General features: G+C 30.4%; 1 protein-coding gene across 1 annotated transcript in view; it reads right to left on the bottom strand.

The window, feature by feature from the left end:
• Positions 1-4,887: 4,887 nt before the first annotated feature.
• The window catches only part of dock (SH2/SH3 adaptor protein dock), a 73,987-nt gene continuing 51,808 nt past the window's right edge, over positions 4,888-27,066 (bottom strand). The window contains exons 2-6 of the mRNA XM_075297106.1: positions 12,089-13,001; positions 10,602-10,806; positions 7,508-7,853; positions 7,016-7,435; positions 4,888-5,753 (exon numbers count right to left, since the gene is read on the bottom strand). Coding sequence (XP_075153221.1) covers positions 5,544-5,753; positions 7,016-7,435; positions 7,508-7,853; positions 10,602-10,806; positions 12,089-12,533 — 1,626 coding nt within the window. The 5' untranslated portion in view covers positions 12,534-13,001 and the 3' untranslated portion in view covers positions 4,888-5,543. The remainder of the gene's footprint in view (positions 5,754-7,015; positions 7,436-7,507; positions 7,854-10,601; positions 10,807-12,088; positions 13,002-27,066) is intronic.

Raw genomic sequence — 27,066 nt, 5'->3', positions numbered from 1 at the left:
AATCGGCCTCATCACACCGAAGTCCGATTGGTGGTCGAATGCTGAATGCCACTTTTCACCGACTCTAGTCTGTACAAATGTATGTATCCAGTTTAGAATGATTTTTCAAATAAATTATATCGTCTATAAATACTCTCAGAGTTACCATCAAAATATTTCCATCCTATTTCCCCTTTCATCAAATTACAATTTTAAAAATCGGTTAGTCGACTTTGGCCAACATCAAAAATTGATTACCCGTGTAAAAATTGTGGGATCTATTTAGATGTGATTAGATCCCATATTCCATAATTCCATATGTCACTAGATCTAACATCCGATACAACTATATAGGGAATTATATAATTATATCTAAGAAATTAGATCTAGGCCAATATTGAGAACTGATACGATCTAATTCCATAGTAACTAGATATGAGTTTGTCAAAATTTATTCCTATAGAAAATTTTCTCAAAATTTTATTCCTATAAAAAATTTTAATCCTATAATTTTTTTTTTTCAAAATTTTATTCCCATAGAAATTTTGTAAATATTTTATTCCTATAGAAAAAATGGTAAGATTATTTTTCGGATTTACTCATACAAATCTAATTGTATCAAATTAGATCTTTCAATTTTTACACGGGTAGTCCATATTCAAAGGTCAACATTAATTCTATGTTGGTCAGTTCGCTCTTGTCAATGAGATATAGTATAATACCCCATTTTTATAAGTGATTCCGAACAGTAAGTGCAACAATCTCTGAAGAATCTTAAACAAGCGTTGAATTACTCAATGGCGGAAGACCACTTTTAGATTTCCACTCCAGCCAGTTTTTAAATAAATGATTTTGAAAGAATTAAAACATTAGTGTATTTTTACATACACATAGGTACGGATAAATGGTGAATGGCGAATAGGTAAAAGTATCATTCTAAATTTAATATAACATTTATAGATACACATAGTGTTCGGTTAAATATCAATTAAAAAATATTTTTTGAAAAGAGAGGAAGAAGATACATAATACAATAGTTATAAGATTGAATTAATGTAGCATTAAATCTAAATCAAGCTTTGATTGTAATAATGATCAAACAATCAATCTACTCACTAGCTAGCTCTCTCTCTCTCTCTTTCTTACATCCTCACTTAGTTTTGTGTCTATATGTTAAAAGCTGCTAATTTCTAATACTTGCTTTGTTTCATTCATAGTTGTTTCTTTTCTTCCTATTTTATTTTCTTTATTTATCAAAGATGATATTTTTCTATGTATTATTGTGTGATACTTTCTATTATTATGTAGTGTGTGACAAAAAATGTTTTTGTGTAGTTTTGGAGGGTTAATTTCTTCGTATTTTTAGGTAGTTATTATTTTAAATGATTTATATAAAGAAATTAATCTATATATTTGCTCGGCTTCATTTACACATATCATATCATATAATATATATGGAACATATACATACATAAAATCTGAAGATTAGAAAGAAATTGTTTTGTTTTTGTTTTTTTCTTCTTTTTAAATAGCAAATGTTAAATTGATACATAAATACATACAATATTTATAATATATTATAATATAGGGTATGTAAAAGTAAATCATTAGGGTTTTTTTTTTTGAACTTTTCTGCTGATATGAAACAACCATAACAATGATGACAATGATGATTTTCGCTATAAAATGCTACTCTATGGCAATGATCTTTATGTATCATCATGTTGTTTTCATTTCGTGGGAGAATTTTTTTTTTATTGATTCTTTTAAAAAAAAATATTTATATGGTCTCGTGGGATTCCGGAGGGCCTAATCAAGGCCAGATTTTGGTTGTACATATACAAAAAATGATTTGAAACCGTTTAAGAGGAATAGGAGTAGGATAATGAAATAGTAATTCATTGAAAAAAAATTAAAATTTTTTTGTGCAAAGTAACAAAAAGAACAATTTTGAGGATTTTTTTTTTTTCAAAATACACTCTAATAAAATATCAATTTATAATGTAGTTTAGGCAATTATAGTTGGATAAGTATATGATTTATTGCCTTACCATAACATGTTGGATAACTACACTAAAGGCTGTTTTCGCATCCAAGCTCCAAGTTTTATTTTCTGAAGTAGGCTGATCTATTTTTTTCCAGCGTATTGAATAGATTTCAACGAATAGATAGTTGAGGAAATATTAAGGTTGAAATATTCGCATTTTCGCAATACCACGATTTGTTAAAAAAAATCTACTTCGAAAAAAATTTACTTTGTAAATTTGGATATGCTGTCCATAAAAATTAAAAGATCTGAAAGATCGCTACGTTTCACACCACCTCCAAAGTCTCTTTTAAATTTATTTCGATGTCCATGATTTACGATTGTTTGAATATAATTACGATGTTTTTTTACAATATGGGGAAATTTAACTTTTCACTTTTAATTTAATTTTAAACGAGAGTCTCAAGAAAGGAACACGTGTTTGTAGCAGTGATGCCAAAATGGGAGGTTTTTACACATTTCTATAGAAATAAAATTTTGACAAGATGTTCTATAGAAATAAAATTTTGACAAAATTTTCTATAGAAATAAAATTTTGACAAAATTTTCTATAGAAATAAAATTTTGAAAAAATTTTCTATAGAAATAAAATTTTGACAAAATTTTCTATAGAAATAAAATTTTGACAAAATTTTCTATAGAAATAAAATGTTGACAAAATTTTCTATAGAAATAAAATTTTGACAAAATTTTCTATAGAAATAAAATTTTGACAAAATTTTCTATAGAAATAAAATTTTGATAAAATATTCTATAGAAATAAAATTTTGATAAAATATTCTATAGAAATACAATTTTGAAAAAATTTTCTATAGAAATAAAATTTTGACAAAAATTTTGACAAAATTTTCTATAGAAACAAAATTTGGACAAAATTTGGACAAAATTTTCTATAGAAATAAAATTTTGACAAAATTTTCTATAGAAATAAAATTTTGACAAAATTTTCTATGAAAAAAACATTTTTTGACAAAATTTTCTACAGAAATAAAATTTTGACAAAATTTTCTATAGAAACAAAATTTTGACTAAATTGTCTATAAAAACAAAATTTTGACTAAATTTTCTATAGAAATAAAATTTTGACTAAATTTTCTATAGAAATAAAATTTTGACTAAATTTTCTATAGAAATAAAATTTTGACAAAATTTTCTATAGAAATAAAATTTTGACAAAATTTTCTATAGAAATAAAATTTTGACAAAATTTTCTATAGAAATAAAATTTTGACAAAATTTTCTATAGAAATAAAATTTTGACAAAATTTTCTATAGAAATAAAATTTTGACAAAATTTTCTATAGAAATAAAATTTTGACAAAATTTTCTATAGAAATAAAATTTTGACAAAATTTTCTATAGATATAAAATTTTGACAAAATTTTCTATAGAAATAAAATTTTGACAAAAATTTTCTATAGAAATAAAATTTTGATAAAATTTTCTATAGAAATAAAATTTTGACAAAAATTTCTATAGATATAAAATTTTGACAAAATTTTCTATACAAATAAAATTTTGACAAAATTTTCTATAGAAATAAAATTTTGACAAGATGTTCTATAGAATTAAAATTTTGACAAAATTTTCTATAGAATTAAAATGTTGACAAAATTTTCTATAGAAATAAAATTTTGAAAAAAATTTCTGTAGAAATAAAATTTTGACAAAATTTTCTATAGAAATAAAATTTTGACAAAATTTTCTATAGAAATAAAATTTTGACAAATTTTTCTATAGAGAAAAATTTTTCAAAATTGTGTTATTGAAAAATTTTCTATCGAAATAAAATTTTGAAAAAAAATCTATAGAAACAAAAACGTTGACAAAATTTTCTATAGGAATAATTACAAAAGTTCGAAGACTTCCTAAATTGCCCTCGTTTTTTACGAAATTTCAATTAGCCATAAAGCAGACTATCGAATTTATTATCGCAAAGTATTGGAGTTACTAAACCATATTTGGAAAACACTTTGGAGCCGTACGGCAATAAGGGAAAATGTGATTTTTTACTTTTTGGCTTTTGCAAACGTCACGTCAAGCTGGTTCCTAAACCCTATATGGAGGAAAACACTTTGGAGCTGGACGACAATGCCTTCAATAATCACCAACCAAATGGACACCCTATAACTTCATCGAATAAACTACGAAAAATATTTGTAAGATATTTTGCTTTGAATTAGCTACCCATACACTAATTAGTTTTGCTTGATTAAGTTAAAAGATTTAAATGCCAAAAAAAACATACTCCAAAAGAAGACTACATTTGTTGTCTAGAATATTAGCATTATTAAAATAAAAGATAAAAATAAATTGAATAAAAAATTTAAAATTAAAAATTAACAGCGACTGAATATACTTCTTTTAATCTTTTTTTTTTTTAATATTTACTAATCATTCCATCTGTTTTGTTTTATAAAAAAAAATGTTTTTTAATGGTTGATTGATAATAGTGAGTTTTCATTTTTATAATCAATCGATTATGGTTTTTAATTGAATTAAACTTTTTTTAATAATTATTATCTTTATATATGCTAATATGAATATGCGATTTTATGTCTCTGTTGTTTTTTATGTCCATTTAATATTGAATTTATAGGTATTATCTCAAATGTATATATGTATATTTCATTTCAGAGAGGCTGGCTGTGTTTTCATTTCCATTAGTAGTACTCATAAACTTCCAAAAGATGTGCTTTCTTTATTTTTCCCCGCTTTTCTAACCATTTTTCTTCAGAGTTCTCATGTGGCATTTGGGATTACTTTTTTGTTTTGTTTTTAGAATGGTCACGCTTTTAAGCTGTATTAGCAAAAAACAAATATATTTTTTTTGGTTCCAAAGAAAACTTCTTCACACTTGGTTTGGTTTGTTGATTCAATAATGTATGTATGTAAATGTTGCTGCTGATTTTTTTATATATATTTATATATAAATATTTCGTGTTGTTTTACATATGTATGTATATTATTGGTAGGTATGTATAGATAGTATAGCTAATAAATGTAAATTGTAATTTGACAATTATTTATGTTTTACTTTTTTATGGGATTTCTTTAATTGTTTTTCAATTTTTAATTTTCTGGTATCCTTGTTTGTGTATAGTACTCGTTTTGTTTTTTGTTTGTTGTATATATAAATATGAAATTATTTCAGTTGGTTTTAATTCATTCTCATGGGTTTTCGCTTGTTCGGTTGGTTTGTGGAAAACTACAATTGTTTTGTTTCATGGTTGTTTCTTGTTTCCTTTTATTTAAATTTTTTTTATTTATTCAAAGGTGATATTGTGACAACATATTTAGTATTATGGTAAATGGTATCTCTCCGAGTATGTAATTATTTAAATATGAATATGTTTCTTTTTTTTAATTCTTAAAGGTTTTGGTATAATTGGGATTTTATTTTACCTTTCATTACCTTAAAATATTATAATCGCCTTTTTTAGTTAATTTATTTCAATGAGGTGTTGTTTTTTTGTTTTACTTTCTTATGTCTTTTCTAAAGATTGATCTGTAGAATTTACGTACCATTGGCTTTTGGTAACGGTCGTACTAAATATAATTTTTCGCCTTGCTTATTCGTATAGATGGGCGCTCTTTGGTAATGGTCTACTAGCTGATCGAGAGTATGAAATTTACGTTGACCTATGCAATACATGTTATTCTCCACATGAACACGGAAATGTTTATTACGTCCGGGAGCCTTAAGGGAAACGGAATAATCACCCATCTAGAAGAAAAAAAGATGGGGAATTTTCAATAACAAATTCGGTAAATATGGGAATGGGAGAATAGAGTCAAAAAGCCAAAACTAAAAGAAAAAAGTTATCCATGTGATTTGTTTCACATATTAAAAACAAGATGCTATCAATTCCGCAGAAGTAAAAATGTTATGGGCTTGTCGAGTCTGATTTTTGTTGGGCAAAAACAACCTTGATGGGATGTGGTTTTATTCCTTCAGTGTTATGCTCGATGGGGGTACTCCGGATATAGTGTCTGCAACCAGCTAGTGGTTTTTGAGAAGGTTTATCGAGGTTTCACTCAATTAAAATCATTTATTTATTTTTTTTTTTGATAATGCAACGCCTTCAACTCTGTAATTGTGCTGCCTGATGCAATGATCAGGTGGGCTAAGACTTATGTGATCGGTGAGGTTAAACTATAACGGAGATGTTGTTGCAGTATCTTGGAAAAGCTGATGTAATAATCCTTAAGTTCATATTGACTTAGGTTAGATTAGGTGACAGCCTGATATTTCAGGCTCAGTTAGAATATACAGGCCAGTGATACCACAGTGGTGAAATTCTCTTATCACTCCTTTTTATAGCCGAGTCCAAACGGCGTGAAACATTTAGCTTTGAAGCTTTGAAACACTCGGAAATGTCACCAGCACTACTGTGAGGGGATAGGTTAGGTTAGGTGGCAGCCCGAATTATCAGGCTCACATAGACTATTCAATCCATTGCGATACCATATATACGATATCCCACCAGCATTACTGAGGTGGGATAATCCACCGCTGAAAAACTTTTCGGTGTTCCGTCGGAGCAGGAATCGAACCCTCGACCTTGTGTATGCAAGGCGGGCATGCTAACCATTGCACCACGGTGGCTCCACTGTGAGGGGATAACGCACCGCTGAAAAAATTTTTGGTGTTCGGTCGAAGCAGGGATCGAACCCACGATTCTTCGTATGCAAGGCCGGTATGCTAACCATTGGACCACGGTGGCTCATATTGACTTCGTTCCGGCTTCAAATGCACCCTATTATTGTGGGAGCCTGTTTTAACATCACCGTCTATATTATTCAGATTTAGATTAACAGCTGTTGGTTGATTTTCGCCACTATTCTCCACTAAGCACTGGTGGTTAGCGCTCTGTTGTTATTTTCGTTGTTTGTGTATTAGTAAAACGTTGTGCTAAGTTTTCACGAAATTTTTCTAACTTCTGACTCTATTTCCATTATATCATGAAAATACACAAATGCACTTACATTGGTTTCACTATCACGTATTAGATAGTCACCATCATGACCATGTTGATTTAATACCGTATCACATTGGCTGCGTGTTATGGCCCCATAATACCAGGATTTTCCAGCTAAATTGGGTCGTTCCATGGGAGGTGGTGAATTTTGTGGCATACCATCGGCTCGACGATCAATTGAATCGCCATTGGCATTCGCCCCATTATTACCATTGCCCGCTGCACCGCTAGTATTGCGATATGGTGTGCTGAGATATTCATTTAATTCTTGTAAGTAATTGCGTGGAACTAAACCGACTTGACCTTGATTATTGCGAGCCTTATACCAATCGGGATCTGAGGCGGGACGATCGACAATTTCCAAACGATCTCCCTTTTCAAATGATAACTCTTGATCGTTATTCGAATTGAAACTATATAAAGCGACCTAAAAATGAACAAGAAAAAATAACAATAAGAATTAGGATATAAAAAAAATTGAAATGATTTATATACTCACCACTATATCTAAAACATTTTCTGCCATTGCATATGTATGTATTTCACCATCATTATCACAATCTTCTGTTGTGTAGTTGCTTGGAAACCAGCCCACGGCATTACCACTTTGTCCTCGCCACCATCCATCATTCGATTTTTCTAATATCAGTATCCGTGTACCCTTGGTCAGAGACAACTCATCGGGTTGTTGGGCTTGATAATTATATTTGACTATAGCTGAACCAATGGCCTCTGATGGATCTGGGGGCAGTCTTCGTGACATTGTTGGACTTTCAATTTGTCTTGATGGCGAACAGTTGGGTAGTGTTTTAGAACCTGAGCCCTTTTTCACTTTCTTCTTAATACTGCAAGAAACATAGATATTGAACGAAAACAATGTTATATAAGATGGCAAATACAAATGCATTCTTCATGTGAAAAAAGTAAGGAAAGTCTAAAGTCGGCTGGGGCCTGCTCTAGTTTGTAGATCTACATTTTCATTACAATCTCAAATCCTTAAAATGTTTGGGTACTATATATAAAGACTTATATTCCCTTATACATTTATATCTGAACCGATTTGGACATTTTTATACCTCTACATAATCTCTAGGCTTAAAATTTAAACCGGCCAATATCCTGTGAGTAAGCGAAATGTTATTTAAAAAAATATGGGAAATATATCAATCTAAACCATTTGTATGCAAATTTGCAAAATAAAATTTTGGAAAAAAATTTCTACAGATATAAAATTTTGTCAAAATTTTCTCAAAATTTTCTATAGAAATAAATTTTGTCAAAATGTTCTATAGAAATAAAATTTTGACAAAATTTTCTATAGAAATAATATTTTGACAAAATTTTCTATAGAAATAAAATTTTGTAAAAAATTTCTATAGAAATAAAATTTTGATAAAATTTTCTATAGAAATAAAATTTTGAGAAAATTTTCTATAGAAATAAAATTTTAACAAAATTTTCGATAGAAATAAAATTTTGACAAAATTTTCTATAGAAATAAAATTTTGACAAAATTTTCTATAGAAATAAAATTTTGACAAATTTTCTATAGAGATGAAATTTTGACAACATTTTCTATGGAAATAAAATTTTTACAAAATTTTATATAGAATTAAAATGTTGACAAAATTTTATATAGAATTAAAATGTTGACAAAATTTTCTATAGAAATAAAATTGTGACAAAATTTTCTATAGAAATAAAATTGTGACAAAATTTTCTATAGAAATAAAATTTCGACAAAATTTTCTATAAATTTTGATAAAATTTTCTATAGAAATAAAATTGTGACAAAATTTTCTATAGAAAAAAAATTTCGACAAAATGTTCAATAAATTTTGACAAAATTTTCTATAAAAATAAAATTTTGGTAAAATTTTCTATAGAAATAAAATTTTAATAAATTTTTCTAAAGAAATAAAATTTTGACAAAATTTTCGACAACATTTTCTAAAGAAATAAAATTTTGACAAAATTGTATATAGAAATAAAATTTTGAAAAAAATTTTCTATAGAAATAAAATTTTGAAAAAATTTTCTATAGAAATAAAATTTTGAAAAAAATTTCTATAGAAATAAAATTTTGACAAAATATTCTATAGAAATTGACAGGAAAGAGTCTCCAATTTTTGGTTATTGTGTATTTATTGAATTTCAGATATCCGAGTGAAAAGATCTTTTGCCGAAATAACAATTGGTCGTCGATGGCAGTCGATTTTTACCTTAGCTAAGAGGAGACGTTGAAAGGCTCAATGTTTGACGATATTCGTTTGACGATATCACATTCGACTCCTGTACTGAATAACATTTAATACAAATAATAAAGGAAGCCGTTTTAAAAGCCGAGTACGAACACCGAGTCACACCTTTGAAATTAATGTTCTGCTTCAATCCAAGACGCATGCTAATCAATCTACTATTTGAACCCGTTTCATAACGTTTGAGCAAACAAAAAATGCGAGATATTATTGCCCATTTGTCTCCAAACAATTATAGCGGAAAAATCTAGAAATTGTCCAATATTTCAAGTTCATCTTGTATATCTACACATACATTATGGGGATGAGGTTAAATAAAAAAAATACTCTCCACACACTAATAACCATTATAATTAGAATAGAAAAAGATTATTAATCTCTCTACAAAATGTTTAAATATTAAGACATGACATTATTAAGGAAGGGTGTATTAAATTACAAAATGGGTCCATCCAAATGATAGCCTTAGAAAACTTTTCCTATTCATTGTTTTTTAGCACAAATTTTAAACAAATCAGAAAAGATTCTTTGGGGTAACATCACAACTCAATTCAATTGAAAGGGAGGAATTCAAGTATATTTGAGAATATTTTATCCATTTGTCATTTACCACAACAGTTCATAAGACGAAACAACGATGATGACGACAACAAGAATAAAATCATACAAAAAAAACACATACGCCGCACGTTCTATAACAAGTGGATTTATATCGTCTTCCATGGATGGAAGAAATTTTAATACTACGAGAAAACATACGTTTTCCCACACCCTTGGCCTAGTAATGACGCCGGCGGGCAGTAAATGATGAACTTCTTCAAATGAAGTGTTGTTTCAACACAACGGGGGATGACGAAGGGAACAATTTAGAATTATTAAGCTGGAGAACAGTATGATTTAGCACATCAGCATCAACAAAATAAACTTGGGTGGGTAGACCAAAAGATTTTTTTTAAATAATGAAAGCACATACTCTATACAATGGTTAAATATGGAAAATTTTTACAAGGGTAGGAAGATTGATTTTTTTGTACGAAACAGAGTAAAGTAAAGCCGAAAGTAGTGGACAAATAAAAAATGAAAATGAACATTCATATAAAATAATTTTTATAAATATAAAAAAAAATAATTAAAAAAAAGCAAAAAACAAAAAAGCCAATTTAGTAGGATGACCAACAAATGCAATACTAGTCAAAATCATAGGCAACAAGCATGTCTAAAAGAGGAAAAAAGAATAAAAAATATATAGGCAAATATATTTTGCGGTTAGTATTGATTACAAGAGGGGTTTTGTTTTAAATATATTTTATAATTTTAAATGATTACTAAACTTACCTATCGAATAATGATGGTTTTTCTTTTTTCACATAATTACTGGGTACATAGCCGGAAAGATTACGATTATTTTGTACACGCCACCAATGTTTGGTATCATCTAAAAGTAGATAACGTTCATTTTTCCGCAGATCCAATTCTTGAGCTCCTTGTGCTGCATAATCATATTTAGCTACTACGTAGCAAACATCTTCTTGTGATTTTCCTAAATTATGAAGGGGGGAAAGAAAGGTGTCATTAAACGTATTAGGAAAATTGAAAATCAAAGAATTATTACATCGAAAACGACGATTAATGAGGTTTTATATCATAATGTAAGTGAACCCGGACCGAGTTAGGGATTGTAAAGTTATAAAGTAGAATTTTCATATTTTTTAGAAATTTGGGAAAAATTGCTTAAGATTTTACCAAAATTAATAATGTTGGGCACAGCTTTATCAGCTATAAAAAGATCATGAAAAACGTAATTTTTTGGAAATCTGAAACTAAATCTCCGGAAATGGATCAACCGCTACAGAACTAGCAAATGTTATTCACTACGGGAGTCGAATGTTGCCAATGGTCATAACGTCAAACATAGAGCCTTTCACCATCTCGCCTTACCTTAGGTAAAAATCGACCGCTATCCAAATTTTGTCAAATCGGATGGACGGGACCGGTCACTTTAAAATGAGTTCGGCATAGACGGCATAAATTTACACTTTAGAACACGACTTGGGCTCAATCCAAAGGACACGTCCTGGGACCGTGTTCAAATGAGTATAGAAATTAATCAATTATGTTTATGAAAATTAAAGAAATGCGATGCCAATCCTGCGATAGATCCGTCATTGAAAATAAAAACTTTGGAGCCATAAGAATCTGGATAAAAGAAATGTCGGAAAATCAATATCAAACAGCTAGGGAGAATTTGATATCAATTTTCCGAATTTTTCTATTACATTCTTTTCTAGAAGCCATTTTTTATTATATATAAATGATGATGCGATTGATCCAAATTTTTGCGAAATTAAATAAAATTGTTTTCGAAACTTTACGGAAGCGTGAGCCTCCGTAAAAGAAGTTTTCTTATTATTGGTGAAATGTTTTTCAGATCGTCTTAAAATACCATCTAGAATTGTCCTTTTATCCTTGTAATCGGACTACAATCAATAATAATGGAGATTTCTTGCTCAAGGTTTGTCCAGATTAATATTTAATCCGAAAAGACTGAAATTTGAAATGCCGAAGTATTTTACACCTATCCAAAGATTTGTGTGAAAATGGGAAAATTGTTTTGCAGCTTCCATATGGTTTGATCTCTCAATCCACGCAAAAAAGTAATAATAAATTCTTACGGACGTTTACCACAGGTTAAAACGTCTCCATCGGTATATAATTATTACAATCCCTATCTGAGGTCTGCGGCCCAGGTAAAAGAAACATTTAAAATTCTTCATCCTAGTCCTCAAAGCTTCCAATGCAATATAAACACTTTTCATTCTTACCGTGCTTCATGTTGCCCGCCATTGATTGTTGACCACCACAACTGGAATTACCACTACTGCTACCGGCACTATAATCGCCACTATTGGATGTACTTGTTATTTGACTAAATGTAACACTTTTGTGCTGGGCACTACAAGATGAGGCTGTCGAAAGAGTCCTTTGATGATGTTGCGGCGGTGGTATTGGTGGTTGTTGCTGATAACGTTGATGGGCCGGTGATGCCGGTGTTGTTGGATATGATGATCCTTGTTGTTGTTGTGATGAATGATAGTGAGATCCCACTACAATATGTTGCTGTTGTTGATAGTTTTGATGTGGCAGTGGCTGTGGTCGTTCGTGATGTGTTGGCGGTTGGTGATGATGATGATGATGTGTTGTCGAATTGTTTTGTGTTATTAAGGGTTCGGGGACTGTACGCGCAAAACGTTGAGGATATTCCAACATTCCAAGAACTCCTCTAAAGTAGCTTTAGAGGAGAGCTGTTTTGCGAAAAAAATCTTATTTTGTTTCTCTATTGAGGATTTATATATGGTAACAATGGTGGAATCCAAGCCAATAATAGATATTTTCTCTATTATGTCTTGGCTCCCCCTATGCCTCCGTATGTTGTTTCTTTACCGGTTATTCCGCCACCTGTTGTTGATTATTGTCCAAAAAAATAAGAGATTGGAAAAAAATTAAGAAAGAAAATATATAGAAGTTGGTAGTTTCTGGCCTCTTCTTCTATATATGATGAATTATAGTTTTGATGATGATATTGGTGGTGGTGGTTGTGGTGGTGATACGAGATTGTGGGATCCTGAGTAACTGATGAGGCTAGTAAATGTGGGATTGTTGTCCTTTTGCTTGTTTAGGTTGAATCCAATTCTTTATAATGATCCTCTAAAGTTTGATGCCAATGTTTAAACATTTCTAATGTTAGCGCAAAAAAAGCAGCAAAAATCATAACGAATGCAATTCAGAATGAAGCCATATAAATGAAAAGAGAAGAAAAAAAGAAATAAAACCAAATTAAAATTCCACAAAACAAGCACAAAATATTCACAAAATATTTTCTTAAATATTAAAAAGAGCAATTTAAAAATTACATACACATAGTATAATAAATAATAATAAAATTGAGTAATTATGTGACGTCGATTAAATGAAATGTATGGATGATGTTTTCGGAAAAAATTACTGAGTTTAAAGTTTCGTCCAGATCTCTGATCAAACGTCATTGGACTAAACCCCGTTATAAGACTTTAATGATACTTTTGGACACATATTCTCAGGAAATCAAAGAAGAGAGAGAGGACCATTTACAACATTGAAGATAACAGACAAATTGTAAGCGTATTCCAAATACATAGCAACTAGCTCGTGAGCTAGTTCCTATGAATTAATTTAAAGTTTTATGAAAGTTCGTGATAAAGCTTTAATGCTAGTTTTGGACGAAAAGATTAAGGACCATTTACAGTATTGAAGATAAGAAAAGGGATTGTAGGCGGAATCCAAATCACCGTTGCCATAGTTGGTAGAATTCTACCAAAAATGGTAGATTTTTCACTGTTTGGTAGATTGGTAGAATTCTTGATGTTTTGGTAGATTTTGCAAAATATTCCTTTCCAACTAAGAGATACTTCATAAGTAGAAATAAAATTCTAAAAATTTTCCAAAGAAATAAAATTTTGACAAAATTTTCTATAACAATAAAATTTTGACAAAATTTTCTATAGAAATAAAATTTTGGCAAAAATTTCTATAGAAATAAAATTTTGACAGAATTTTCTATAGAAATAAAAATTTGACAAAATTTTCTATAGAAATAAAATTTTGACAAAAATTTCTATAGAAACAAAATTTGACAAAATTTTATATAGAAATAAAATTTTGACAAAATTTTCTATAGAAATAAAATTTTGACAAACTTTTCTATAGAAATAAAATTTTGACAAAATTTTCTATAGAAATAAAATTTTGACCAAATTTTCTATAGAAATAACATTTTGACAGAATTTTCTATAGAAATACAATTTTGACAGAATTTTCTATAGAAATAAACTTTTGACAAAATTTTATATAGAAATAAAATTTTGACAAAATTTTATATCTATAGAAAAAATAGAAATAACATTTTGACAATATTTTCTATAGAAATAAAATTTTGACAATATTTTCTATAGAAATAAAATTTTGACTAAATTTTCTATAGAAATAAAATTTTGACAAAATTTTCTACAGAAATAAAATTTTGACAAATTTTTCTAAAGAAATACAATTTTGAGAAAATTTTCTATAGAAATAAAATTTTGACTAAATAAAATTTTGACAAAATTTTCTATAGAAATAAAATTTTGACAAAATTTTCTAGAGAAATAAAATTTTGACAAAATTTTCTAGAGAAATAAAAATTTGACAGAATTTTTTATAGAAATAAAAATTTGACAAAATTTTCTATAGAAATAAAATTTTGAGAAAAATTTCTAAAGAAACAAAATTTGACAAAATTTTCTATAGAAATAAAATTTTGACAAAATTTTCTATAGAAATAAAAATTTGATAAAATTTTCTACAGAAATAAAATTTTGACAATTTTTTCTATAGAAATAAAATGTTGACAAAATTTTCTATAGAAATAAAATTTTAACAAAATTTTCTAAGAAATAAAATTTTTGCAAAATTTTCTATAGAAATAAAATGTTGATAAAATTTTCTATAGAAATAAAATTTTGACAAATTTTTCTATAGAAATAAAATTTTGACAAAATTTTCTATAGAAATAAAATTTTGACAAAATTTTCTAAGAAATAAAATTTTTGCAAAATTTTCTATAGAAATAAAATGTTGATAACATTTTCTATAGAAATAAAATTTTGACAAAATTTTCTATAGAAATAAAATGTTGACAAAATAAAATTTTGACTAAATTTTCTATAGAAATAAAATTTTGATAAAATTTTTTATAGAAATAAAATTTTGATAAAATTTTCTATAGAAATAAAATTTTGACAAAATTTTCTATAGAAATAAAATTTTGACAAAATTTTCTATAGAAACAAAATTTTGACAAAATTTCCCAAAGAAATAAAATTTTCTATAGAAATAAAATTTTGGCAAAATTTTCTATAGAAATAAAATTTTGACAAAATTTTTTATAGAAATAAAATTTTGACAAAATTTTCTATAGAAATAAAATTTTGACAAAATTTCCTATAGAAATAAAATTTTGACAAAATTTTCTAAAGAAATAAAATTTTTACAAAATTTTCTATAGAAACAAAATTTTGACAAAATTTTCCAAAGAAATAAAGTTTTGACAAAATTTTCCAAAGAAAAAAAATTTTGACAAAATTTTCTCTGGAAATAAAATTTTGACAAATTATCCTTTGGAAGGAAATAAAATTGTAACAAAATTTTCTATAGAAATAATATTTTGACAATATTCACATAAGTTCATTGATATCCCAGAGGCAATATCTAAATCTCTAAATGAAGGTCAACATCTTATAAAACGGCATATGTTAATTTTTTACCATAAGGGCAAGTTTTTTTTAGAAAAACATTTTTTTCGGCAAAAAGGAGAACATTGTTTATCTGAGATGTTAAGTGCAATCAAAGTGCTGTTTATGTATACGCAAATAGTTAATCGTCCTTGATTCCATATAAATGCATTCGAAAGGATTTTTATTCCATCAATGTCCTAGTTTTTTTCCATGCTAATTTTTATCTCACAGATCATAGATATTTCTCTTTAAGCTACCCTCCTATTCAGACATTCATTCATTTCATGTTATTCCATCTTTCGTCCATTCGTCATTCACACTTGGTCGAGGAAGATTTTTCGCAAAAGCTTCTACTAAAAGTGGGTTGTGCAAATATTACTTTTAGAACGCGTACAGAGTAGAGTTCACCAGTGTTTATGTATATTGAGTTCATGTTTGTTATTTGATTTGTATGCTGTTTTTGTCTTTACAAAAATAGCTTGCCAACAACAGACCAGGGAAGGGAGAAAAAAGTCTCTCTAACACATAAATGATAAATTGGAAAATCATCATCTTCACGTATAAAACATAGATGGTGATGATGAATCAAAGCGCATCCATTTAAATGGAAATAAACAAAATTCCTCCCTCTTCTAGAAGGGGGGAAATCAGTTTCTATTGATAAGAGCGAAAAAACGCTTAATTGGAAGTTAACACACGGAATTGGGTCAACAGCAGAGACAGTATTCAATGAGCATTGGAATCGATGGCAAAATTACATTGCTATGGTATACAAAGGCTGCATCATATAGTGTTAAAAGGTAAAGGTATAACAAAAAAAATGGTTTTAATAGATAATTGAAAATGTATTATAATCAGAAATTGGAGTCTTGTGAAAGGCTTTTTATTATTAAAAAGCCCTTTATTAAGGGTCTTCGTTTTGGAAAAAATTTAATTTGTTGAAATTGATTGTTGATAAATTAAAAAAAATATTTAAAATCTTAAAAAAATGTCGGATACAAATATATACGCGCTTGACTATTAGGGTGTCCGAAACCAACACCGATTAACTGGTTTCAATTACACAGACAGAAACCGGATAGTGAAGAAATTGATATTTTCGGTTAAACGCAAATCCGGTTTTTGAATATCGGTTAATCGGTTTTCTTTATTTCAATGGGATTTCTAACGTTTTATAGAGAAATACTAAAAATTAAAAACAACTGACTACTTACGACACTTGTTCACAAAGTAACACAAAATAATAGGACGGTCTTTGCATTATTCGATAAAATTTAAGAGATAACTGTGTCTTTCACCCTAAGCAAAAATATTTTCATTCGGAACGAAATTTTGGGTCAAATAAAATTCCATTTTGTTGTAAAGACCTTTCTTTGAGACCAAATTAAATCGAATATATTCGTGCCTGTTCTGGTACACACATTTATTTATCGCTTTCAAACTTAAGAGGTGTTCTGGACTACACTTACACCTTGACAGACCTGAAAAATGTACACAAATATTTTTTCTGTGTGGACCAAGTGTACAACTATCGTATGCAAACTTTAAAGATTTTTAACACAAAATGAAATCTTTCGAAACTTTAATGTGTTTTTTATATATTTTGCACATTTTATTGAGCAAAATCAGTTCAATATGCTACGAACTAAGATTTTATAAAACTAACTAAAATTTTAACAAAAAATTCTTCTGACTGATTTGATTAGAAATTCCAAAAAGTGGTGTGAAGAACAGGCATGATAATAAGCGTTGTGACGATTGTCTAAAATCATTTTTATTTGCTTTTAAAGAATAAAATAAAAATCCGAAAACCGGTTTTTAAAAAATTGGGAATTTCGTATAAACCGAAAACCGACCGAGCCAAAAAAAAACGGTTATTTGTACACCCTACTGAATACACTGAAAAAAAATATTTACGCAACCTCAATATTAGAATGAGCAATTTACACACTTTTAAGTACAAATTTCTTTAAAATAATGAAATTTTAATTAAAAGAAAGTTTATAATCTTTGCTTCAAAAATGTTTTCATTAAATTTAGGACACACATTTTGGAAATTTGCGTCCCTTCGGTAAAGTTGCATGTCTTTAACCTAAAGCAACTTTTCCTTAAAGTAAAGAAACGCATTTTTGATTTAAAGAAATCGTCCTTAAATTAACTGAAATATTGAATCTTTAGATTTAAGATAAATACGCTTCAAATATAGGCTAAGGCTTATTTTGAGGATTTAGCATCTTTGGTTTAAAGTTTTTTTTTTTTTTTTTTTTTTTTTTTTTTTTTTTTGAATTAAGAAAATATTTTTTACTTCGAAGCATCCGTCATAATTTGAATCTTTAAACTGGCATTTGTTTGTACGTGAATAGCTTTATTAATATACCGGAAAAATAGAATGAAAATTCGATAAATGAGATCTGTATTTTAATTTTAATTTTATAGGTCCTAGATTTAAAGCCTGATAGGTTGCAAAAAAATGTCCTTATTTTAAAGAACCCGCATCTTTGGCTAGGAATCAATACCAAAATCCTTAAAGGAAGATCAAAAACTTGGGATCCAAGTAAACTTTTTTTTTTTTTTAGTGTATACATGTCTCAGACCGGACGAGTTGATACTTCCCTAGTTCTCAGTATTGATCTGGCTGGGGGAGATTACTCAATTTGAGCCTTATATGCTGACTTCTAGAGGAGGAAGCATAAATGAATTATCCCATTGCAATTTGAATTGATCACGAATATAAAATAAAACTCTTCGATCACTACTCTCAAAAAAATTACTTGGATCCAAAGATTTTGACCTTCCCTTAAATATTTTGGTATTGATTCCAAGCCAAAGATGCGGCTTTTTCAAATAAAGACTTTTTAGCGATCTATCTGGCTTTAAATCTAGAATCAATAAAATTAAAATTAGGGTACAGATCTCATTTATCGAATTTTCATTCTTATTAACAAAGATATTCACGTACAAACAAGTACCAGTTTAAAAACCCAAATTATAACGGATACTTTAATAAATTAAGAATTTTTTTCTTAATTACAAAAAAAAAAAAAAAAAAAACTTTAAACCAAAGATGCTAAATTCTCAAAACAAGTCTTATGCTATGGTCACACTGGGCAAATATTTGACAGAAATCGAAAAAGAATCCGTCGCCACAACCAAACCAGCAAACATTTTGAGCTCATATTGTATATATAACATCATGGTAGGGATATTTTACAAAAACCGTATCCAGATAAAGGGTGGAATTGCGAAGCAGATGTGTTAGCAAGGCTAGGAACTACCTTACATATTCCAGGGGAACTAGAATCTGTTGGTATGCCTCTGGCCACCTGCAAGCTCTTACTGCGTGAGAAGGCTGTTATGGTGGCCAATATTCGATGGGAAAATTGCAAGGGTTGTAACGACACCAAGCAAATATGGCCCCATTTAAACTTAAACCGCACACTAGATATGCTAGTGTTCTCAAGGCGTCAGATAGCACTCCTGATATCTGCTATAACGGGTCGCTGCCTGATAGGCGAATTTGCAAAAACTATAGGTGCAAAGTATAATGACTAATGTATAAGCTGTCATGATGTGGAGGAAAAGGAATCAATTAAACACCTCTTGTGTGAGTGTCCTGCTTTTTGTGTAAGGCGTAAGCGTATAGCTTTAGATTACTGGCTGACCTGGAAAACGTTAACTTAAGCAGTTTGTTAATGTTTTTGGAGCAATCTGGTTGGTTCCACAAAAGTAAATAATAGAGAAGGTTCAGTGGTTAAGACTAGAAGTGTCCATGTGTAATAGGTACTTTTAGTTAAATGTGATATCACAATGGACTGAATAGTCTAAGTGAGCCTGAAATTTAATAGGGCTGCCACTTTAACCTAACCTAACCTAACCTAACCTAACCTAAAGGTGGTTAAATTGTAAGGGCCGATGTTGAATGTGAACCACACCTAAACGCCAAGTTTTTTCCGAATTTTATTTGACATTTCTCTATTTCAGACTTACTCAATTTGAACCATGGACGTCGTGAATGGGCAGAATGGTTCCAAGAAATGGCAACAGTGGATGATCAATTTTCGAAGAAAATCATCTTCAGTGATGAGGCATATTTTCACCTCAGTGGATTCGTCAATAAATAGAATTGCCGCATTTGGGCGAATGAGAATCCAAGAGTGATTGTCGAAAAACCAATGCAACCAATGCAAAGAGTGACTGTTTGGTGCGGTTTATGGGCTGGCGGCATCATCGGACCTTATTTTTTCCAAAATGAGGCCGGTCAGGCAGTTACTGTGAATGGTGTTCGCTATCGTGAGATGATAACGAACTTTTTATGGCCCGAATTGGAAGTTATGGATGTGGACGATATGTGGTTTCAGCAGGACGGTGCCACTTGCCACACAGCTAACGAAATAATGGCTCTTTTGCGCAACAAATTCAATGGCCGTGTTATCACACGTAATGACGTTGTCAATTGGCCGGCAAGATCATGTGATTTGACACTGTTGGACTTTTTTCTTTGGGGTTATTTGAAAGAAAAGGTGTACGTCGATAAGCCAGCAACAATTCAAGAGCTAAAGGATGAGATAATTCGGCACATTAACGGCATAGAACCTCCATTATGCCTCAGCCTCATCGAAAATTTGGACCATCGGATGAAGGTGTGCCACCGAGGTCGCGGCGCCCATTTGGCCGATATTTTGTTCCATACATAATTGAGTAATACAATAATTTCCTAAATAGTTTGTGTTTTATTCAAAATCAACATCGGCCCTTGAAATTTTAACCACCCTTTATTTGGAAAATGGTTCTGGAAAAATGTTTCGACACTCATTTTGGTCAAATATTTGCCTAGTGTGACCCTAGCCTTAGACTATATTTCAAGCGTTTTTATCTTAAATCTTAAACTCAATATTTCGGTTAATTTAAGGGCGATTTCTTTCAATCAAAAATTTGCCGTAGTTCGAAGACATGCGACTTTACCAGAGGGAAGCAAATTTACAAAATTTCTGTACTAAATTTAATAGAAAAAAATTGAAGCAAAGACTATAAACTTTATTTTAATTAAAATTTCATTATTTTAAAGAAATGTGTCCTTAATATATTGTAAATTGCGTATAAAATTTAGTATGCGTAATCTTTAATATAACGCAAATATTTTTTTCAATGTATGTGCCCTCAACTTAATATTCAAACATATTTTTCACTGATCGTATATGATGTCCAGCAAAAATTTTAATTTCAGTTTATTTTTGTCACTTATTGATCAAAATTAACCGTATAATTATTTATAACCGGCCATCGCTACACATTAAATTCAAGAGCAAAGAAATGCATTCTACGCCATTGACAATCGGTCGATGTTTTAAGGCCAACGCCACTACATCAACCACATTCTCTTTATACCCTCTGGCATGTCACAATGTCATCCATTTTTTTCGCTCGCTCGAACATCGGCAATGATTTAAAAGATTATTTCGTCGCACAAAACTCTTGAACATAATGTAATAAAATGTTACAGGCCCCCTCAATGTAGGTTTTCTTCCTATGCCACTTTATTGTCGTATGTTTTCTAGTCATGCACATAATGTCACCACCGACCGCTATGATTAACATAAACATTTTCATTAAATGAAGAAAAACAATTCATAAAAAACGAAATATTTGTAGAGTAATGTGAAATAACCGTAACAAAGCAGTTATCTAAAATAAGTTTTTGCTGTTAATTTTTCCCACTGCCGTTGCGACCCTCTTTTGTATTGAAAAACAGCTAAAGACATTTTTTCAATAGTAGTAAAGCTAAAAGGTTGTCATTCTGCTACTCATCCACATCCATCCATTTCATTGGTAGCAATGAATGAATGAATGAAAACTTTCACTTTGGAGTAATATTACTTCATAATTTACTACACTCGAAATTCGATTTTCGGTATAAAGAATAAATATATGGTTCTTAGTTAGTCTTAGGGATATAAAAGTGGAAAATCGAAATGTGACTAATTGTACAAAAATTAAATTTGATTTTTTTTTATCTTGAGTTATTTTGTTTAAATAATGTTCCATATTTTTCCCAAGCTTGAGATCTTAAAATCTCAAGATTTTTTTAATCGAAATTTTGAAATATTTCAAAATCGATTCGAATTAATGAGTAATCGTTATACTATGTTAGCCAACATCTTCTAATCGATAATGACCAAAAACGACTAATCGGATTTTTATGTTGATCAAAGTCAACTAATCGACTTTTAATGTTGGCCTAGGTTAGGTTAAAGTGGCAGCCCGATTAAGTGTTATGCTTATTAATACTATTCAGTCCATTGTGATAAAACATTAAGTAAAAGTACTTATTACATATGGGCACTTCTAGTTTTAACCGCTGAACCTTCTCGATTATTTTCTTCTGTTGAACCAACCAGATTGTTCCAAAAACATTAACAGACTACTTAAGTCAACGTTTTCCAGGTCCACCAGTAATCTAAAGCTATTTGGCCCTAAAATTTGATTACGCCTTACAAAAAAAGCAATAGATACTCACACAAGAGGTATTTAATTGATTCCTTTTCCTCCGCATCATGACAGCTCATACAATAGTCATAATACTTCGCGCCAATAGTTTTAAAAAAATCGCCTATCAGGCAGCGACCCGTTATAGCAGATATCAGGAGTGATATCTAACGTCTCGAGAACACTAGCATATCTAAGGGCGTTTTCGTTTCGCAAAAAATATGTTGCCTTGGTGTTACACTACTTTTTCCCTCATTGTATTTTCGCCCAAATGGTAGTGTCATTCCAAAGTTATTATTAATTCATAACATTTTGAGGGACACAGGAACAAAAATTTATGACAGTGTCCTTCATATGTGGCAATCAATTTCGAGAATGTTGCACCTTTTTTACCAATCGAAATCGCCATAACATAGTGTGCGGTTTAAGTTTAAATGGGGCCATATTTGCTTGGTGTCGTTACAGCCTTTGCAATTGTACCATCGATCATTTGCCATCATAACAGCCTTCTCCCGCAGTAAGAGCTTGCAGGTAGCCAGAGGCATACCAACAGATTCTAGTTCCCCTGGAATATGTGAACTACCTTACTATTTACTAGCCTTGCTAACTCATCTGCATCGCAGTTCCCCGGTATGTTCTTTTGGCCAGGCCCCCATATTAGGTGAATATTGTACTGCTCACACACATTTTTTTTATTCAATCACAAAATTAATTGATCCAATTAATTTTTTAATTGAAGGGTCTTCAATCACAGAAATGACGGTATCAATTAAAAAATTAATTAACAGTCAATTAAAAATGAATTGATCCAATTAAAAAAATAATTGATACTATTAATTTGAGTGATTGATTTTTGTTTCAATTAAAAATCTTGTTGAATCAATTAAATTTTTAATTGAATATTTTTTAAAACTCAATTAAGATTTTAATTGGAAAAATTTTTGTGCAGCCATCTCGTTGAGAGATTTCGAGTTAAGGAACACAGAGTTCAAGGATTTTATTGCAGGTTAACTGTCTGAGTATATATGTTATTAATGCCAACATTTTTTGGAACATTACTTCTCAGCCAATTCGCCACCTCTCTTATTTTAAAGTGACATTTATTTGATATTTATTTAATATATAGCAAAAATAGAATAAGAGGTCTATAAATGAGATCTGTTTTCTAATTTTAAATTTAAAGAACATATATTTTAGACTAATCGTGTCATTGGATCGGAAACATTACCAAAATCCTTAAAATGAAGTTAATAGTTTTTAAGTCTACATTAATAGAAATTTCAAAAGTTTCTTGTGAAAAGTCTTCAAACCAAAAATGTTACTCTACAATTTTCTTGTCCTAACATGTACTTCCTTCACTATATATTGTGCTTCATTAAAGGGTGATACGGTCAAAATTTGGTCAAGGGAAAACGCGTGTAAATCGGTGAAATCGTTTATTTAAAAAATCAAATTAAATTTCTTTTTCAAGTTCAATTAGTATAAAATTCAGGAAAAATATTCAGTTAGGCTTTCGCTTTTCCAAATCCGAATTGCCGGGCCTCACGCTTGACACCTGCACGTTGTTGGCGGCGTACCACTCCATGACCTTTTTACCGTAATGGCAAGATGCCAAATCCGGCCAAAACAGTACGGAACAACCGTGTTTCTTCAGGAAAGTCAGCAAACGTTTATTCAAACACTCTTTCACGTAAATGTCTTGGTTGACAGTCCCGGAAGCTATGAAAATGCTGCTTTTCAAGCCACAGGTACAGATGGCTTGCCAAACCAGACATTTCTTTGCGAACTTTGACAGTTTTATGTGCTTTAAAATATCTGCTACCTTTCCCCTTCCTTTTTCCGTATAAAACTCCTATCCCGGAAGCTGCTTGTAGTCGGCTTTGACGTAGGTTTCGTCGTCCATTACCACGCAGTCAAACTTCGTCAGCATCGTCGTGTACAGCCTCCGGAGTCGCGCTTTGGCCGTCGTATTTTGTTTATCATCGCGATTTGGAGTCACTACCTTCTTGTAAGTCGATAGTCCGGCTCGTTTTTTGGCTCGATGCACGGTTGTAGACGATACACCCAGCTTATTTTCGGCATCTCGGAGAGAGAGGTTAGGGTTTCGCTTGAAACTACCAGCAACTCTCTTTGTCGTCTCAGCGGCTTCCGGTTTTCGATTTCCCCCCAATCCAGACTTCCTGGCTGTCGACAAACGTTCCCCAAACACTTTAATTACATTTGTAACGGTTGATTTGGTAACTTTTAGCGATTTTGCCAGCTTTGCGTGTGAGTAGCTCGGATTTTCGCGATGCGCGAGCAAAATTTTGATACGCTGCTCTTCTTGCTTGGACGGCATTTTGACAACTGAAAAGTGAATTCCAAAATCAAAATAGGAGCAACATTCTACACACACACACCTTCAAAATGAAGGGTGTTCAGGTTTTTTAAATGCAAAATTGAAAAAATACGTCAAGTTTATATTGACCAAATTTTGACCGTATCACCCTTTATTAGTTGTCCTTCATTATATTTTCATATTTGTGTGATTTGTCCAACATGCAATAACAGACAAACTTTATTAGATGACAAAAACCTTAATTTTCCACATGATGCTAATGATTTTCATCCCAAGAGCATTATGACGGGGCAATAGCTATTTTCATGTAGATCCTTGGTGTTCTTCAGTAATAGGGAACGAATTATAGTTATAAAATTTGCATAGACTTTGTAGTTTATGAACAAACTCTCATTTGCAACAACTACTTCAAGATAAAGTTGTAGTGGGAATGGTTATACAACCAAAATCTCTTGAGTTTAATTAAATGGAAATACAAAATTTTGCAAATGAATTTATGGCATGGCTGCTTAGGGTTGTACCCTAATGTTAATGTTTCAGATTTTATGGTTCTGGCCAGAGATGGATGATTCTTTTTTTCTGGAGTAATCATCAAGCTTTTTACTGAATAGTTGTTTATATATATTCTCGTGAAAAAATGTTCTTGTATCAAACGAGTTTTGGTTGTCATTTTAAAGCTTCGGAGAAAAGAATATTCTCTTTTTTGGACCAAATTCGGGGTCGGAGAATTGGAACCTCGGTCCTCCTCTATTGTAAAAGAAAAGGGGAAGGATTTTCCCCTTCACTTATAAAAGACTGCTGTCCGTTTATTTTTCATATTAAATGAAAGGGATTCGTACACATATAAAAAATATACTTTTCCTTCAAAATGTTCTTAATAAAAAAACATCGGTTGTGTAAAATTTGTCCCTTTTTATTTAAACGCACAAAAAAAACTTCTTTTCTGGGAAATTAAATTTTCGATTAACAAAGTTTTTTTTTTGTTATTAAAATTTGTCTTTAAAGAGAATTCTTTACCAATAAAAGAAAACTTCGTTGGAGACAACAACTTCGTTGGTCTCAAATTTCGTTTCAAAGTAATTAATTATTTTTTGTGGGTAGATACATGAACATTGAGGACAAATTATTCTTCTGCATGTCCCTCTAACAATGTCACACACTTTTGCCGACAGACCGAAGTCGGTCCAACCTTATATTAATTCATACATCCAACGTCAATCATACTGCTTCTCAAGTTTACGATAATGACGAATGAATGACGGTGTTGATGTTACAAAGTTACTTTTACTATTTTGTTTTTCTTCTTTTATTCATTACGGGTGGTTTTGCTTTCATTAACGTAGGTGCTCAGTGGAACAAGCCAAATGAAATTATGGAGAAAATTAGATGGGACGGGTGGCTATAATCTAGTTGACAGACAGGGTGGAGGCTTGTTGACTGACAAAGCAGTAACAACAGTTTAACACAGCATGAAGCATTTTTGTTCCACAAACAAAATCATAATAACGAGAGAAAAATCTTAAAAAGAATATTCAAATTGATATCAAAAGCTCCAGTTTTTATCAAGCACACATATAAAAATCTTCACACAAAGCTGGTATTAAAATATTTCGTGTGGAACAAATTTTTTAAAGCTGGCTTAGAAGAATAAATGATGGTGCCGATCATGTTTTCCTATATCACAAAAATCTAATATAAGAGAAAATAGATGGCGAACGATTAATATTCCAGCAGTGGATTTCTTTACATTTCCCAAAATCATTTCCCTTTCTACTAATGATATTGTACTGTGTGGTCCTCCTTTTTTGGAAATCAATCCGTAACACATCAACCTTCCCTACGTTTGAATCCATTAAGATTGCATCTCGTTTCTTTTATCAGGTATCCAGGCCTTTCTAATGCAAAGAAAGTATTATACTAGTTTGCAAGCTATAACGCATTAACCTCAAGACTTAATAAAATCCATAACAAAACTATGAGAAAAGAACGAATCTTCGTTGTTTTTCATGAAGAAGAATACGAGTGTTGCCTTTTATATTTTGGGGCTGGGCAACCCTAGTGTTGCAATCTGGCAATTGACAGCACTATCGTAAAGTTTGGCGTTTTTGAGTTTATACCTACTAAGAAGGTTTTCACATACGAGCGCTATTTGTGTCCAAAAAAATAATGGAATTAAATTGTAAACAGTTTCGTGCTGTATAGTGAACATTACAAGCAAATGATCGCCTGTTTTATTTTTGGAAAAAACTGGAAATGTCTTAATGTTCCCATTAGAACAACGCATAGCAGCCAATTATGAGGTGTATACAATCATTTAATTGTCAGTTGTCTTCCAAAAAATCAGGAAGATTAACAACCGAAGACGGAGGATCTCTCTTCACCACGACAATGTTCGCAATGTTCGTTTTTTCGACACCTGAAGAAGCGATTGATCCATGTTTTGAAGGTACATTAATCAGAGTAGCTTCGACAATTAGTTCAAACGTATGCAAGAGTGTATAGATCTTGAAACACTAAAGAAAAGCATGTCGGTTTCCAAAGATTTTGTCTTTACACTAATGATTTCAGTATTGATTCCGAGGAAAACGAAGCGGGGAAACCAAGTAAGTATACATGAATGCCACAATTCTCTTTAAAATTTTGTGTCCATGTACTTGGTTAAATTTCCAGG

Source organism: Haematobia irritans, chromosome 2, assembly GCF_050003625.1.
Source record: "Haematobia irritans isolate KBUSLIRL chromosome 2, ASM5000362v1, whole genome shotgun sequence".
NCBI lineage: Eukaryota > Metazoa > Arthropoda > Insecta > Diptera > Muscidae > Haematobia > Haematobia irritans.
This window is presented reverse-complemented; position numbering and strand designations above follow the sequence as displayed.